The sequence below is a fragment of the Meleagris gallopavo genome, chromosome 3 (assembly GCF_905368555.1).
Source record: "Meleagris gallopavo chromosome 3, MGAL_WU_HG_1.1, whole genome shotgun sequence".
NCBI lineage: Eukaryota > Metazoa > Chordata > Aves > Galliformes > Phasianidae > Meleagris > Meleagris gallopavo.
Window position 1 is genome coordinate 24,633,333 of NC_139406.1, and position 14,591 is coordinate 24,647,923.

General features: G+C 38.2%; 1 protein-coding gene across 4 annotated transcripts; it reads left to right on the forward strand.

Annotated features, from left to right (window-relative positions):
- The first annotated feature begins 5 nt into the window (after positions 1–5).
- ATPSCKMT (ATP synthase c subunit lysine N-methyltransferase) lies at positions 6–13,732 on the forward strand. Of its 4 annotated transcripts, none has more exons than XM_010708512.4 (5): positions 6–225; positions 786–1,060; positions 2,969–3,106; positions 4,112–4,162; positions 7,555–13,732. In XM_010708512.4, exons 2-5 carry the CDS (start codon positions 791–793, stop codon positions 7,750–7,752), a joined length of 657 nt encoding a protein of 218 aa, XP_010706814.1. In that variant the 5' UTR covers positions 6–225; positions 786–790; the 3' UTR covers positions 7,753–13,732. The 4 variants fall into 4 exon arrangements, with proteins under 4 accessions (XP_010706814.1, XP_085076587.1, XP_010706813.2 ...); XM_085220461.1 differs by lacking the exon at positions 6–225 and adding an exon at positions 300–372; XM_010708511.4 differs by lacking the exon at positions 6–225 and adding an exon at positions 304–363.
- The last annotated feature ends 859 nt before the right edge of the window (positions 13,733–14,591 follow it).

Below are 14,591 nucleotides of genomic sequence, written 5' to 3' on the forward strand. Positions count from 1 at the left end.
CAGAGAGCCGCCTCGAGACTTATTTCTCCGTTGGGAGCTATGTGGCGCCTGGGCTAGAGCGTTCTGGAAGCGTCTGAGGAAGCGCGGCGCTGGATAGCCCTGTCCAACAGCGCGGGGGGAGTAAGGAAAGAGGATATCCTTGGGTAGAATACAGGAGCTAAGCGGCGTGCGCCGGGGTGACGTGAAGAGAAGGAGTGAGGACAGACACACCGCGGATTGAGAAAGGTGCTTTCTTTCCTCTCCCCACCTCCCGGAGCGCAGTCAGAAGGGTGCTCCTCAGTTCTCTCCCCCGCCATGTTGGGATGGTATTGCCCTCTTGTATAAGTAGCTGCAGGCGGCATCCGCGCAGTGTGGTGCAGGGCGGTTAGCGTTGTGTGTGGTTTTTGGTTGCGTGCTGCTGTGTGTTCTTTCGGGCTGTCCTGCGCCGGGTGCTTTACAGACCTGTAGGGGGTGGAGGGGGGGGACTTCTGTAGGCCCACCTGCTAAAGCAGGTTTCCTCCGGTGGGTTGCCTGGGAAAGCATCCCAGGCTGGTCTTGACTATTTCTAGGGAAGGAGGCTCTGCAGCCTCTTTAGGCTTAAACACTAACTGCTTCGCTTTCTCCCCAGAAAGATAGCCTAGCACCTCAGCTTACTGAAAACACAAACTTACCACCTAGAAATCGACTGAAGGGTTATAAGAGATTTTCCTGCCCCTAGTGTCTTACGTCTTTGGTACAGTGATGTATTGCTTTTTCTGTTCAGGAAGCAGTCAGTAAATCTGCTATGGTGTTGTGTTTGCTCTCAGGTGTGATGCCTGGTGTCCCAACGGCAGAGAGCCCCTTGCCAGCAGCCTCTGGGAATGGTTCTGGAAGAAGACAATGGGGGCTGTGGGTCACAGCTGGCATTGGTGGGACCCTGGTGGCATTGTATGCTGTTGTCACCCCCTTCGTGGCTCCAGCTCTGAGGAGAGTCTGCCTGCCCTTTGTTCCTGCAACTTCAGCTCAGATCGAGAATGTCCTGAAAATGTTACAAGGCAGAAGAGGCTCTGTAGTTGACATTGGTAGTGGGGACGGCCGTATTGTAAGTCATAGACGTCTTCCTTCTCTATTTCTTTTCAAGTATGTGGCAAATACTCCAGCTGTGATCAGTTTTCTACTGTTTTATGAATATTTTGTCCCTAGCATCTACTGTTTTTGAGTCTCATGCAAAGCTGCAAACCCAGGAATGGTTTACGTTCAGTTTGGGTGAGCGGTCAATAGTTCTGTTCCTTTCTTACCCTCAGCTTGACAAAGTGGTGTTTAGAATCATAACCTTATTCTGTTCCTTGGAAAGAATTATGCTGTTCACATAAAAAGATATAATTAAAGTATTGGCATTGTGTTTCCCCAGAAGTTGTATTCTTTGTAGGTTTATAGCTATAGTATGAGAGTCTGTGAGCTTAAACAACCCTCTCCTTTTGGAAATGCAGCTCTGTCCTTACTATATAAAAGTGATAGCACAACAAAAGAGAACAAGAAACGAATGACGGATTGAAAAAAAAATCAGTGTCATGGTGTCATTAAAGCTACAGGCTTCACATCTTTGTGCTGTGCTAGCTGCCCCTTTTCAAAATGGATGTGGTTTAAAAAGAAGAAAAGAAGAAAAAAAGATAGTTCTTGAATGCTATCTTTGTTCATATTTCGTGTGAATGGTTCAACTATTTGTCCTTACTGCAGAGTTTGATTTGGAAATCAGAATCTGTGAAGGATTTGGGCCTGTGTGAGAAACAGAGAAAAGCACGTTGGTACAAGAGGATTGCAATTCCTAATGTCCTTTCTAGTCTGTATTTTGGCTCTTAACCCTCATCTGATGCACATAATTTCAATGTGTATGTGTGTATGTATATAGTACCTGAGCATCTGATTTGTATGAATATATGTATATAAAAATGTATGCGTACACACATCAGTACCTAAATGGAAACTGAAGACCACTTGGAGGGCCAGGTGCCTAAAACTGGATGCTGGGTATCGCCTTAGTGCATCTATGTTAAAAAAAAGTTGAGCTTCTGTTAATATGTTCTTAGATATTCAGCACCTACTCGTTATCTGTGAATAAACATGACCGTATCTTTATTTTGAGCATGGTAAAAATGTTATGCTGTTTCAGTATGCTTGCAAATTGGTGTGCATGATGGAAGAAGCATTATTTTAATAGCATGAAGCATCTTATGCAGATAAGACATGGGATGTTGTGTGAAAAAACTTGCATTTCTTCCTGATTCCACCTTGTCTGTTCTGTAATTTGTAATAAATCAGGCTTTTCCTGATTAGAGCTTGGCAGTAAGCTTTTAAATTATGACTGAATCCAGTTTTTTGACGCTTCTTAGAACTAGTGCCTTTTTGGTTAGTATTTACCTTAAAAAAACAAAACTGTAAAATCAGCAAGTTTTGATCTGTTTTTGAAGGCATTTGCTATACAGCTTAACAGTTTTGAGTCTTAAGATTTAATTCAAAGGAGTGTACTGCTAGAGTCCTTCTACTGAAAGATCCCAGCTTGAAATCCAAAATGACCTATCAAATGCCTGCCTATCATTGCTTCTCAACAAGGTTAAATGCTCTGAGCACATCTGCCTGTGTGTTGCACAGTCTCCATGGTCAGTTTTAGTACCCTTTAAATCAAAGGTGGTATCATGAATATGTTAAGTTTAACTTTGGTGTAAATCATAGATGTAGAAGAAGCTTGCAGCTCTGTCCTGTGTATGTTTAAGTGATTTATTTTGTTTGTATCAGTATCAGTTTCAATGGAACTTGTCACAATAGTAAAATACGGTTTGAATTTTTGTTAGTTGTACTAATAATCTCTTAGGAAATAAAATCTGATTACTTACTGAAGTGCATTCCTTTGACTTGCATTATAAATAAGTCTCCTTTCTCTTATGTGTTGAGGTGAATGTACTTTTGAGCACTTTCTCTGTTTCTAAGTGAAGGTTTCTTTTCTTCCTTGTAGGTGATAGCAGCTGCAAAAAAGGGATTTGAAGCTGTTGGTTATGAGTTAAATCCCTGGTTAGTCTGGTACTCCAGATACCGTGCGTGGAGGGACGGGGTGCACCACAACACCAAGTTTTATATTTCAGATTTATGGAAGGTAGGTAGTGAAGAAGCTAAGAATGAATCTGGAATGTCTGAGAGATTTACTTGGTTTGGAGGTTACTTTCTTGAAAGAACTGGAATGCTGTCTGACCACAGGTTGCTGTACTGGACTTTGAGAAGAGTGCTTAAACTGTAGAGGCAAAGGCCACCACCAAACACAGTGCTTTGCTGCTTTTGTGCTTCAGTGTCTTGCCTCACTTGCACGCTATGCTCCTTGAGCATACTGTGTTGTACTTCTGTGTGTTGAGTGATGGAGGCTGCTGTAATGTCAGGGTTCCCTGAGATCCCTTTCTGTTGAGTCAGTAATGCACAAGCTTAATTTGATATTTCCTTAGATGTGTGTTCTTCTATGCAGCGTGTTATGTGATTTCAAGTGTTGCTTTAAGCTAAGGTGCAACTGAGAATTTTTTGCAGCGTTCAATCATTCCAATCAAAATCGCTTCTTCAGTTAGATTTTTTTTGTTGTTGTATTTGTCTTTCTCCAGCTATTCCTATCAGTCTTCAAGTGGTATTTCATAATTGGTAAAGTGAATGCAAGGAATTTGGTGAACAAGTGTGAGTGTACTCTTTTTATCTCTGTTCAAGAAAGGAGTGTTGGAAAACTGGGCGCTGGTGAGAAGAACCCAGGCACTGGAATGGGAATTTCTAGCTAACATCTAACAAAATGGGATGAGCATAACAGACCTCAATATAAATAGGAGTTCTGGCAAAACTTAGCAATGAGTGAAATTCCACAAGGATTTTCTTGTCCTCCTGGAAACTGATGCCATATTCTTGACCAGGCTGTAGTTTTCTAATACATGGCATTTTTAAAGCTGTCTGTATATGGAAATTCATGTGAAGTTGATACAGGATTTCAGTTCTTTGTATTTTTTGAACTAAGTTCCTGTTAAAATGACTGTAGTTAAGGGTTTACAGTAGGAGAATGATGAGAACTTTTGAAATTATAAATGCTGGATTTTTTTTCGTATTTTTTAAGATTTGTTATATTTTTTTCTAGGTTTCTTTTTCACGTTATACAAATGTTGTTGTTTTTGGGGTACCTCAAATGGTAAGTTTACCAATTTTACGTTGTTTAAATGCTTCAAAACCAATTCATCTGCAAAACAAATCAAACTACAAAACATCAAAGGTAGTACTAATACCTGGGTATTATTGATTGTTTATGTTTGTGATAAAATCTGATAAAACTTGTGGCAGTATACAGACTGGAGTTGTTTTTGGTGTCTTTACTATCCATTAGTCAAGATCAGAAATAAAATGAAAACTGCTGTGCTGAAGTTGCTTTGAGAAGGTGATAGATTGGTTCTTCAAAACTTCAGTTTTTCACACTGGAAAGAAATGGGATGTTCCTTGCTCTGTCTCCCTGCAAACTGTTTACAGCTGCTTTCTGTGAACTTGTTACTGTGCAGTGTTGAACTTCCATTGTATTATCCAAAAATGCTATCGCCTCCAATCAGGCCAGCAGCTAGTGTACTGAAATAATCCCTTGCTCGTGTTAGACTGTGAGGATTTAGGAAGGGAGGCAGATACTTCAAGTGTAGTGTGTATAAAGGCACGTATTCTTTTTAGGAGAGCTTTGTAGCTTACGATGATCCCGTCTCTGGTGAAAATGGGTTATTCAAGATTGCTGAAATACATTGTTGCATAGATGCTGTTTATTTGGCGTGTTAGATCAGTCAGATTTTTTTTTTTACTTTTGCTTTCAGCTTTATCTAGTTCTCTATTCTACTAAAAAGAGAAAAATAAGAAAAAAATCTTAAGATTTGCTATTTTGATTTTTTTTTATTAGTGTGTTTTACGTAGGTTGAATGCACACGTAGAAATGAAATAGAAATATCCTATAGATGCTTCTGTATCATTCGTTTTTCTGCTGGGGCAGATGTGGAATGAAATGGCTGCAGAGCTCTACCTGATGCCATGCTGTGCATCATACACTGATAGTATTGCTGGGGTAGCAATAGGGAGGTGTGTGCGCCAACAAGCATAGGGATGTTTCCCTGCTGTTTGCTTTTTCTTTGACAGTATTGGAATTAAATGCCTACTTCACATTTATGTCTGAACTCATGTTGAAAACCAAAGTGAAAATGCACTACTTTTTACTTCTTTATTATTTTTCTCTGGTGATGTTTTAGTGAGATCTAATACAGTGCTTGTGCTGCAGATGTTTCCAGGTTTGAATGTTGCATGTTCTCTAGCTTGAGTTCCAGGAGGGGGCAGTGTGAAGATTGGAATCTGGAGTCAGTAACTGTATTTGAACCAAGGGCAGAAGTGCAAGTGAAGAAAGCTATTTCCATAGACTAGAAGTAAACAAATACCCTGGAAATATTGGCTGAATTTTTAAAGTAACTGTATAAAGTGGGGTAAGTTAGTAACAGGTATGAAGGAAAGAGTAGCTATTAGTCTCAGAATAAGATTCAGTAAATCCAGTAAATACCAGGCTGAATACTTCCAATAAAAATCCTGTCAGAAATGTAACAGACTCAAACATACAAACTACTGTGTTTCCTGAGAATTAATTTGCTTGTTCTGTCTTTTAAATTTACTTTTCAAGTTGTGAATGCTTAGCCTTCTGAATGCCTAAATTGATTTTGTAGAAACTAATGCATTTTTTCTTTTTTTTTTTTTTTTACTGAAGGCAGTTGATGTCTTTTAGCTTTTGTAGTAATAGTGGTCTGTTTTGATGCTGTCACACTGTGCTTTTATTTCACATCCAAGATTAGCTAACAGAGCTGGGATGTATTGATCTTCAGGGAAAACGGTGAGACCTCTCTGGTCTTGCAAGCATCTGGGGGAAGATGATGTTTTTCAGTGAGTCATTGCAAAGAGACTTATTTGTTTGGGATGGGATGACACAATTTTTTACCAGGTGTTCATGTGCACAACTTCTGTTGAATTTTAACTGCATATATACTATACAAAAGCTTTTACTGAACTGTATATCTATGTAGACATTTTAAAAAGCAATAAAATCATATTGATAACAAATAAAGTATGATGATAGCATCTAAAGTTACTATGAGTTATAACTTAACACTACTTTGGCTCAAAGATGTGATTCTTTTTGGCCAAAATATTAATAAGTTCTCTAATTTGAGACATGAGATGTCGCTGTCTTTCAGAGTTAATTGTTAAAGGTTGGACCAGGTCCACATTCATAACCTATTGTAATTGCTATAACAACTTAGTCCTACCTTTTCTGGTGTATTAGCTCAGTTTGAGAGATGAAATTGGGCTTGCTTTTCTCGTTTATTTAAGGTATAGTAGTGAAAATGTTTAAAAGCATTTGCTATATGGACAATCAGAGCATGCAATGCTTCACAGATCTAATGTACCAATGGGTTACCTCTGAATAATTTACTAAAATGTTTAGCTGTAGTCTAAACCTAGCTATAGTGCGAGGCTGCATCAAAAATGTACAGCTTACAAGTGTGTGATAATGGAAGTCAGCTTCAGCTTTTGGAAATAGTAGAAAACAAGACAAACTGAAAAACTGTTTTGGTTTTATTTTGTGTCCTTCCTGACTTAAATTGAACTGTATTTGTCAGTAGTTTCTGTCCTTTTAACCTTTTTAATAGCTAAATGCTATGCCGTTATATCAAAGTATATCAAAGATCAACATAAATAGATTTTAATTCTGGAGCTTGCTGCTGTAATTACTTGCTATGATAGATAGTGTTTGTAGAAAGGAATTTCAAACTGATACGTAGTGATCTACTTAAGCATAACATCAGGCTCTTCCAAAGGATAGAAAAGGATAGATTTATAAACTGGATTTTTTTTCTTCCCTTTAAGATTAAAATATCTCTCTGAGGTTGGAAAGAAATTCTTTTGAAGTCTAAATGTGTTAATACATCTCTCACAGTCCATAATGGAATTTTTGGCATATTTAAGATAGAATATTTGGGCAGAGTGTTGCTCTGCTCTGAAGGAGTAATGATATGCAAATGATACGCAAAAATCGGGCTGATTCAAGAGACAGTGGAGGAAAGCTGTACTGAGGAGATCTTTAGTCAAAGTATATGATGTTCCATACAGTACTGCTGAAGGTACTCATGTCAGTGTGTTAATAGGCAGGGGGAAACAAAGTTCAAGTACTTTACTGCATAGTGCTGGCAGAGTACTTGCTTTGGATTGCTGACCAAACATGGTATTTTGAGTCCCAAGGACTGATTTGAGATTAGACTGGAAATCGTGAGAGGTGTTGGCTTTTGAGCATCACACAACAAACAGTTTATGCAGCTTGGGTGTTAGAAATAGTATAAAGTCAGGGTGCTAAACTCTCATGCTCTATAGAGAAGAGTCATGAATGAAGAAAATAATGAATTAGAATCTGCTAAGTATTTTCTTAACTTCTTGTTTGTGGTTGTTTTTTTTTCCTAATGTGTTTTTTTTTTTTCTTCCAAAATCTGTTTCTTAAAGTATTTTATTGCTGCTCCACAGATGCCAGAGTTGGAGAAGAAGCTCAAAGAAGAACTTGAATGTAATGCCAGAATCATTGCTTGTCGTTTTCCATTCCCCTGCTGGATCCCAGATCATACAACTGGAGAGGGAATAGACACTGTATGGGCCTATGATTTGAAATATTCTGGAGGATTTGAAGCAAGAAACTTGAAAATTACACCAGAAGGAGAATCTTGAACATCCACTGTGTTTATGTACTGAAATTTTCAGCTTTTACTTCATTTGCTAGATGATAAGTGTAACACAACATATACCTCAGGGTATGGAGTGCTATATGCTCTAAAATGATGGGGAGTACACTGATTATTTGAAAACACAGAAAGCTGTAGTTTAAGGATGTAATGTGGTTGATAAAAGAATGAGAAATCATTACAGAAATCAATAACTGTGATATGGAAAATGGAGTAAAATAAGGTACAGTAATATTAAGGGAAACACGTAAGTTCAAATACTTGAATTAGCTAACCTAAAATGTGTATTCTCTTTGATCCTATGTAGCATTTGCTACTGTTTTTGGGGGTGGTGTGCCACTGGCTTCTCAAATGAGCCGTAGTTCCCAATGTCTTCATTAGGTAAGCTAAACAAGCATAATCAATATACATCATACATCAAACTGATGCAAACCGAGTGTGAAGATGCTGGTATTTTGTACTTCAGCCATAAATGTGTGTTTTTAAATGGGACACCATACAACAAGCAAATATAATGAGTATATTCATTAACAGAATTGCATTCCTTCATTATGATTGTGCATCTTTATTTCTATGGAGATGAAACTGAAAGTTTCTTGTTGGAATAGGTCTTTGCAGATGACCCTGATTTTGTCCTAAGGTCTCTGATTTGCAGTGGGGAGCTATGACTGCTGTAAGGTTGTCCTTTTCTAACATGGTAGCATGATTACAACACTTCTCTGTTCTGCAACATTCTGCTTACTTCATCTTTCCTTTGGTTCCTGGGTAAAGTTTGACCATCTTCTCCTATTAACAATGAGTGAAAAATAAAACAATAGCCTATCTTGGCCCCATTATAAAACAACAGAATGGCTGAAAGGGGCTTCCAAAGGTAATTTAGTTCAATCCTGCTCAAGCAGGGCTGGCTAGTCAGTTGCCCAGAGTTGTGTCAGTCAGCTTCTGAATATCTCTGAGGAGGGAGACTTTGCTATGTAGTGACCATGTAAGTTTGTCAGACCTCTGCATGTGGGCTATCTGTAGAGCTAAGCTAGAACAAGTTAGGAATTTGTCATCTGACCAGACACTGCTTTTTGGGTCAACAAAAAGCCTGTGATGTTTCATTAGCAGTTGAAAAGGTGTGTTTCTTGGACTTACAATATCTTACTTGGAAATAAATAGTACAGTAGAATCTCAGGTACACAAATGAAGAAAGGAACAAATGTATCTGCTGGAGCCTGCAATGGAAATGATGATTGCAGTCTTGCATATGGTCAAGTGCAGCTGTGAACATCAAGACTATCTCTTGAAGATTACTTATTACTGGTTGTATGGGGCTGCTGAATCACGGCCTGAACCTTTGATTGATCACCTGAGGCGAGCAATGAGTCAGCCATGGGAGCACAGGTGAAGGCAATTCACCTGTGCTGCAGGAAGGGGTGGAGCCTGGCTCCACCTCTCCTAGACCTATTTAAGAGCTGACTGCCAGTGGGGAAGGATCTCTCTCTGGAGATCCACTCCATCAGGAGTTCATCTCGCGAGCCCAGGACAGGGTGAGTGACTTTCTCTCATTTTCTCCAATATAAATTATATTAGCCAAGCTCCTGGATGTATATATATACCATCTGTATATCCATTGATTAAACACTGGTGAACCATCTTTTACAGCACTTCACTACAGTGTCACATAGTAGATCTTGTTAAACTACACTAAACTCTTTCAATGTTATTTAAGAGATGTAAGTATTACAGTGATAGGACTGGGCTACAGTGGCTTATCTAAAATGTCTACGTTTAATTTAATATCATTTAATGGCTGTAAAACTAGAATATCAAAGGTTGCCTGAAACTGTTTCTGCTAAAATAGACTATACAGAAGGAGTGTTAGCTAACTGAGCCAGGAGTCCTTCCCTGAATATTTATAAAGGGGAAGAAGCAAAAGATTTTGATAAAGTAGGGTTTGACTCATCTGTCATGCTTTGCTTTGACCTATCTTTCTGCTACTTGCTTTCACTGACATTCACTCAGGTTAGATTGCCTGGAATGAAGCAGATATATTTTCCTTTGTGTTTGGTTTTCCCTTGTGTTTGGCTATGTATTTGTCCATTGTATTATAATTTACTTGCCTGTTAAAACATAAATCTGATTTTTTTCAGTTCTGCCTTTAAAGACTGTGATGTGGACTTCTTAGTTATCACCTATTGCTCCAGAAATACTTGTTGAAGAGAGTGAGGTAGAATTAATGATGTGGTGGCCTGAGCTTTAAGAACATTAAGTGCTGTTCTCAAGGCAAGGAGGAATTTATGATTGCTTTTAAAGCAGAGGTCTATTTCTTAGTCTGGACATACACCTTTTGTTAAGGGTCTACACTGAGATAAGCAGTGGTCTACAGGGTTTTTATTCCTTATTATATTAAGGAATGCAGTACATTTCTTGTTTTCATGGCTGAAGCGCAAAATAGAAAGCAAATTGCTCTGATTTATACAGGGAACTGAGAAAGCATTTTCTTTTTATGTCATTTTCAGTTTTCCCAATCACTTACTAGTATTTAATCAAGTAAGGTATCAAACAAGCATAACCATGGCTTCAGTTTTCACTATATGAATTATATTGCTACACTTCGAATTGCTCAGATAATTATGATTTCATTGATGTGCTGCTTCAAAGTGCCAATTTTTTACTTTTGAAAACTAAAAAAGTCTTAGAGAACTGGCTTAATCAAATTATAGTGCCAGTCTGAAGCCAAGTTATGCATGCTGCTGTTCAAAATTAAGGTAATTCAGATGCACAGAAAAAAAAAAAAACAACAACAAAACAATAGTTTCTTTGATTGTTTTCTAGTAGAATCACCTGAGTTTTGGGAGCTACTTGTCCTGACATATCTTAGCAGAAAAGAAATGTTGCTGCGTTGCCAAATGAGTAATGCTTTACTGAAATTCAGTAGAACTTGATCTGTGTGAAAATAAATCATTGTTCTTTGGGCAGCGGTTTGATTATGAGAGAGCCATCTGATATGCACATTGCTTGGTGTATGCTGCACAGTCACTATGGCTGCTCCAGTCTCAACCTAGCTTGGCCAGATTTGTGTATTTGTTTGATGAGCTTTAGGCATTTCTGTATTACTAGGTGTTTTCAAGTTCTTGACGTACCCTCTGGAGTGTGATAATATGCTGTCATTTAATCTAATACTGCTCCAAGGAAGCTCATCCTCCATCTCTGCTTTGCTATATATTTGTGACTCGTGAATTGTAGCCAGGTAAGGAGATGGAAAATCAAATTTAGAGTACAATACTGCATTTCGAAAGGGTAGGGGAATGAGTATTATCTGTGGAGAAAACAGTTCCAGGGCCCAGGCTTAGGGAGAGTCTTTTAACTTTAATAAAGGATATGTCTCATGAGGCACCAGAGATCTCCTACATTCTGCACTAGTATTGTTTTTAAGACATTTCTCATCTGAACATACTTTAAAAAAAAAAAAGTTACCACCATTGCAGTACCATTCTGAGATCTGAAGAGGAAGTAGGCAGAGGTAACATCTTGTTCATCTTCTATGTTTTGTACTGTGGGGAGAAGAGAGGAAGGGTATCTATAGCCAGAGTACGGCACTTTGAGCCATTCCAAAAGCAGTCTGACAGACTAGCATCATATCTGTATGTATTACTCATTGGATTTGTGCATTCATGTTAAGAATGAGCTGTGGGGACATGAGAGTCAGAAGTGAGTCTGATGCCATTATGCTTGAATGAACAGGGATTCCTCATAGATTACCTCCGACTTCTGTAGTTTATTTTTATTACGGTTTGCGAATACTGAAGCATTATTCAAGGAAAAGGAAACATGATTCTTTCAAATACATGATTCAAGAGGGCACTCTAACATCAGATTTAATGACAATAAATTCTGATTTAAGTTACTTTTCCTAAGTTTGCATATGTCTAGATTTATGACGTAGCTACAACCTGTTTGTGTTTTTTGTTTGTTTTAGAAATAGCTCATTTGTGCCAGAAGAGTTCTGAAATTCTTGATTAAAAATATGACTTCTATATTTAATTATTAAAAAATCACTCCCATGTGTGAAAGCTGTAAAAATTAATCTTCTTAGTATTTTTTTGTTGGTTAATCTTTATTCATCCTCATATCCTTAAGAAGACTTCGTTGGTTGTTCGTTCTTTCTTCATTGTTTTCTGACTTCTTCCTCTTATTCCAGCATTTGCTTTTATTTTTCATAGTGTCGTCTTACAGTTTTGATTATGTGCTCTCATAAATTCTTTTTCCGTAAACTGGTAGCTTTTTTTATCAGCAAATGTAGGAAGACTGTTTTGCAGGAATGTCCTTTTTCTCTAGTTTTTTTTAAACATGTATTTAACTTTAAACCCCTTGTTTTATTTAGCTGTCTGTATGCTGACACAGCATGATTTTTATTTCCAGTAAATGAAAGAAAAACACATCCACCCATATGGTTTTTAGACTGAAAAACAGCCTTGGTCTACAACAATTCTGGCTATTTAGTAGTTTTAAGTACTTAATTTAGCATTTTTATTATATTTCATCACTTGGGAAATGAACACAGGCCTTTTACCCATTCAGTAGTTCTTCTCGTTTGGGTTATTTGTTCAGGTGGGATTTTTGCTGATTTCTTTTTCTTAGTATAATGTTGGGTTTTCTATTACAGACTTTGGTTGAAATGTGGAACTGATGTTTTTGCTGTGAATTGCTGAGTAGTCCCTGAAAGATCACTGTAATACAACTGAGTGAACTGCTGTGATTGGTTTAAAAAAAAAAAAAAAATTAAGTGCCAATTGCTTACCAGTAAATGTGAAGGGATACTTCTTGGTTTACTGTGTATGCTGTGCTCTTTGAAAGTTAAGTAGGTTTTACAAGACCCTTATAAAGCTTGTGGAATAAAGTTTTGAGGTGACTGGAGGTCTTTGCAGTGTCAGAAATAGAAAATTAATGGCTTTCTCCTGAGGACTGTGGGCTGCTTCTGAAGAATCCAGAAGTAATTTAAAGAACTGATCTACTGTCAGTAGGTTTGCTGCCTGTCGTCTTGTCTTTCCATTGGAAAATTACAGCGTATTTGAAGTGAACATTTGAGGGTCACTGAACTAAAAATATGGATTTAGATATGATGGTATGGACCAATGAAAACAAGTTTATCAAATTGTTGGGGTTTCTGCCTTCTTTCTGTTGTCCCTTGCTTTGGGCCGTTGAGCCTTGAATCTCTGCTCTATACAAGTGTTTGTACCTCTGTGCATCTTCAGGTAAGCACTTCATATCTGAGTGAGAGCAGGGGGGTTGGTTTTGCACATTCCCATTGTTCTCTAATCAATTCTAGCTTTGAAAAATAAAGTGTGAGGAGGGAACTCAGAATGAATGACAGAAATGGGAGGATCAGCGGAAATTCTGGGGAAGAAATGAATGGTGTGATGTATAGCCCAAAATCCAAAGGGTCTTCCCTGTCACCATCACTCTAGCCACCTCAATGCTGATGCTGTCTCTTTTTCTAGGACTACGTAGCTCTTACGTATGTAGTTCAGAGTGCATGCACAAATCAAAATAATTCATATGTCCAAATGTGCCGTAATTCAAATTCTCTACAGAGGTCCTCATCATTTGTTTCCCTGTATGTTTTATTGTTTCTTTTCTTCAGCTTCAGCATATGTGGAAGCCAGGTTTATATCCTGACTACCTTTGTGCTTAATTCATATGTAAGTTTTGTGAGTATAATCAACACCAACTAAGTTTATTTGCAAACATAAGTCTCACCCTGCATCAGTTCTATATAGATTCTGAGCAAGAACAGAACAGGTAATGGTCATGATGTATGAATACAAATGCTATTTAGTGACAAAGATGGTCAATCTCTTGCTGCTTCAGTGCTTTAAATTCAGTTGTCAGTCTGGTATGTCAAGCAAAGTCCAGGGAATGCAGGGCTGATAATAACAAAGTAGCATTGTGTGGTATTTTAAAATAAATGTGTATTCTAGTAAGTCTTGAGAAGGTTTTTTTTTAAATAAAGTATTACAGAATAAACAATATTGAAAAAAACAGAAGATCAATACAAGAACAAAAAATCTCCAGCCCCCTCTGAGTGACAGCATCATTGATTTAAAAGGAAACTGCATTTATCACCCTGAAAAGACATAGAAACAGCTTCCACTATGAAAACAATCTCTGGCTTCAGGGGCTGGCTAGTTTTTACCGGAGTGAGTTAAGTATAACATAGGTTAAATCCACGCTGATTTAACAAATGCTTAAGCTTCCTAGAGCTGCTACCTTATTCTTGTAAGCCTCTCAGATATGCCATCTAAATTAGGTTGTTTGCTTATTCTAATAATAATCCTGATCAAATAGAACTCTTCTGAGGATTATTTGTCTGAGTGGAAAGCTAGGTAGTCTAAGCACACTTCCAGGAAACAGGAGTCTTGGATGTTGTCATATTTGTCTGATATTGGTTGCTCTTCCAAATGATCTGTAGTGAGTCTCATGCCTCCTCTTCCTCTGCATCCCATAATCAGTGATACTCCTGTTACAGTTCCCATGGCTCGTGGTGCCCTAAATTTGGGCTTTCACCTGCCTTTGTGCCCCTGTGCTCCTCTGGTTCTGGGGAGCGAGGCTGATGGCTCTTTGGGTGGGCCTTGGAGCAAGCAGGGATTATTTGGGCTTTCTCCACTGCTTTCACCTTCTTGTGCTCCTGTGTGGGTGTGCAGAGGAACTTTTATCAGTTAGCTGAGGAAGATTTCCTCCTTACAGCAGCGTAATCTATGCAGTAGTAAAAATATTATATGGTGAAGTCCTCTTAGTTGGCAGCTGCATGTCCGCATCTACTGCTGGAAGAGTGTATTTTCA

Excerpts from the sequence above, each read along its gene's own strand:
- ATPSCKMT (XM_085220460.1), top strand. The coding sequence starts at position 764 with ATGGTGTTGTGTTTGCTCTCAGGTGTGATGCCTGGTGTCCCAACGGCA. Across the intron at positions 1,061-2,968 it reads GTAGTGGGGACGGCCGTATT|GTGATAGCAGCTGCAAAAAA; the intron begins GTAAGTCATAGA and ends TCTTCCTTGTAG. Across the intron at positions 3,107-4,111 it reads ATATTTCAGATTTATGGAAG|GTTTCTTTTTCACGTTATAC; the intron begins GTAGGTAGTGAA and ends ATTTTTTTCTAG.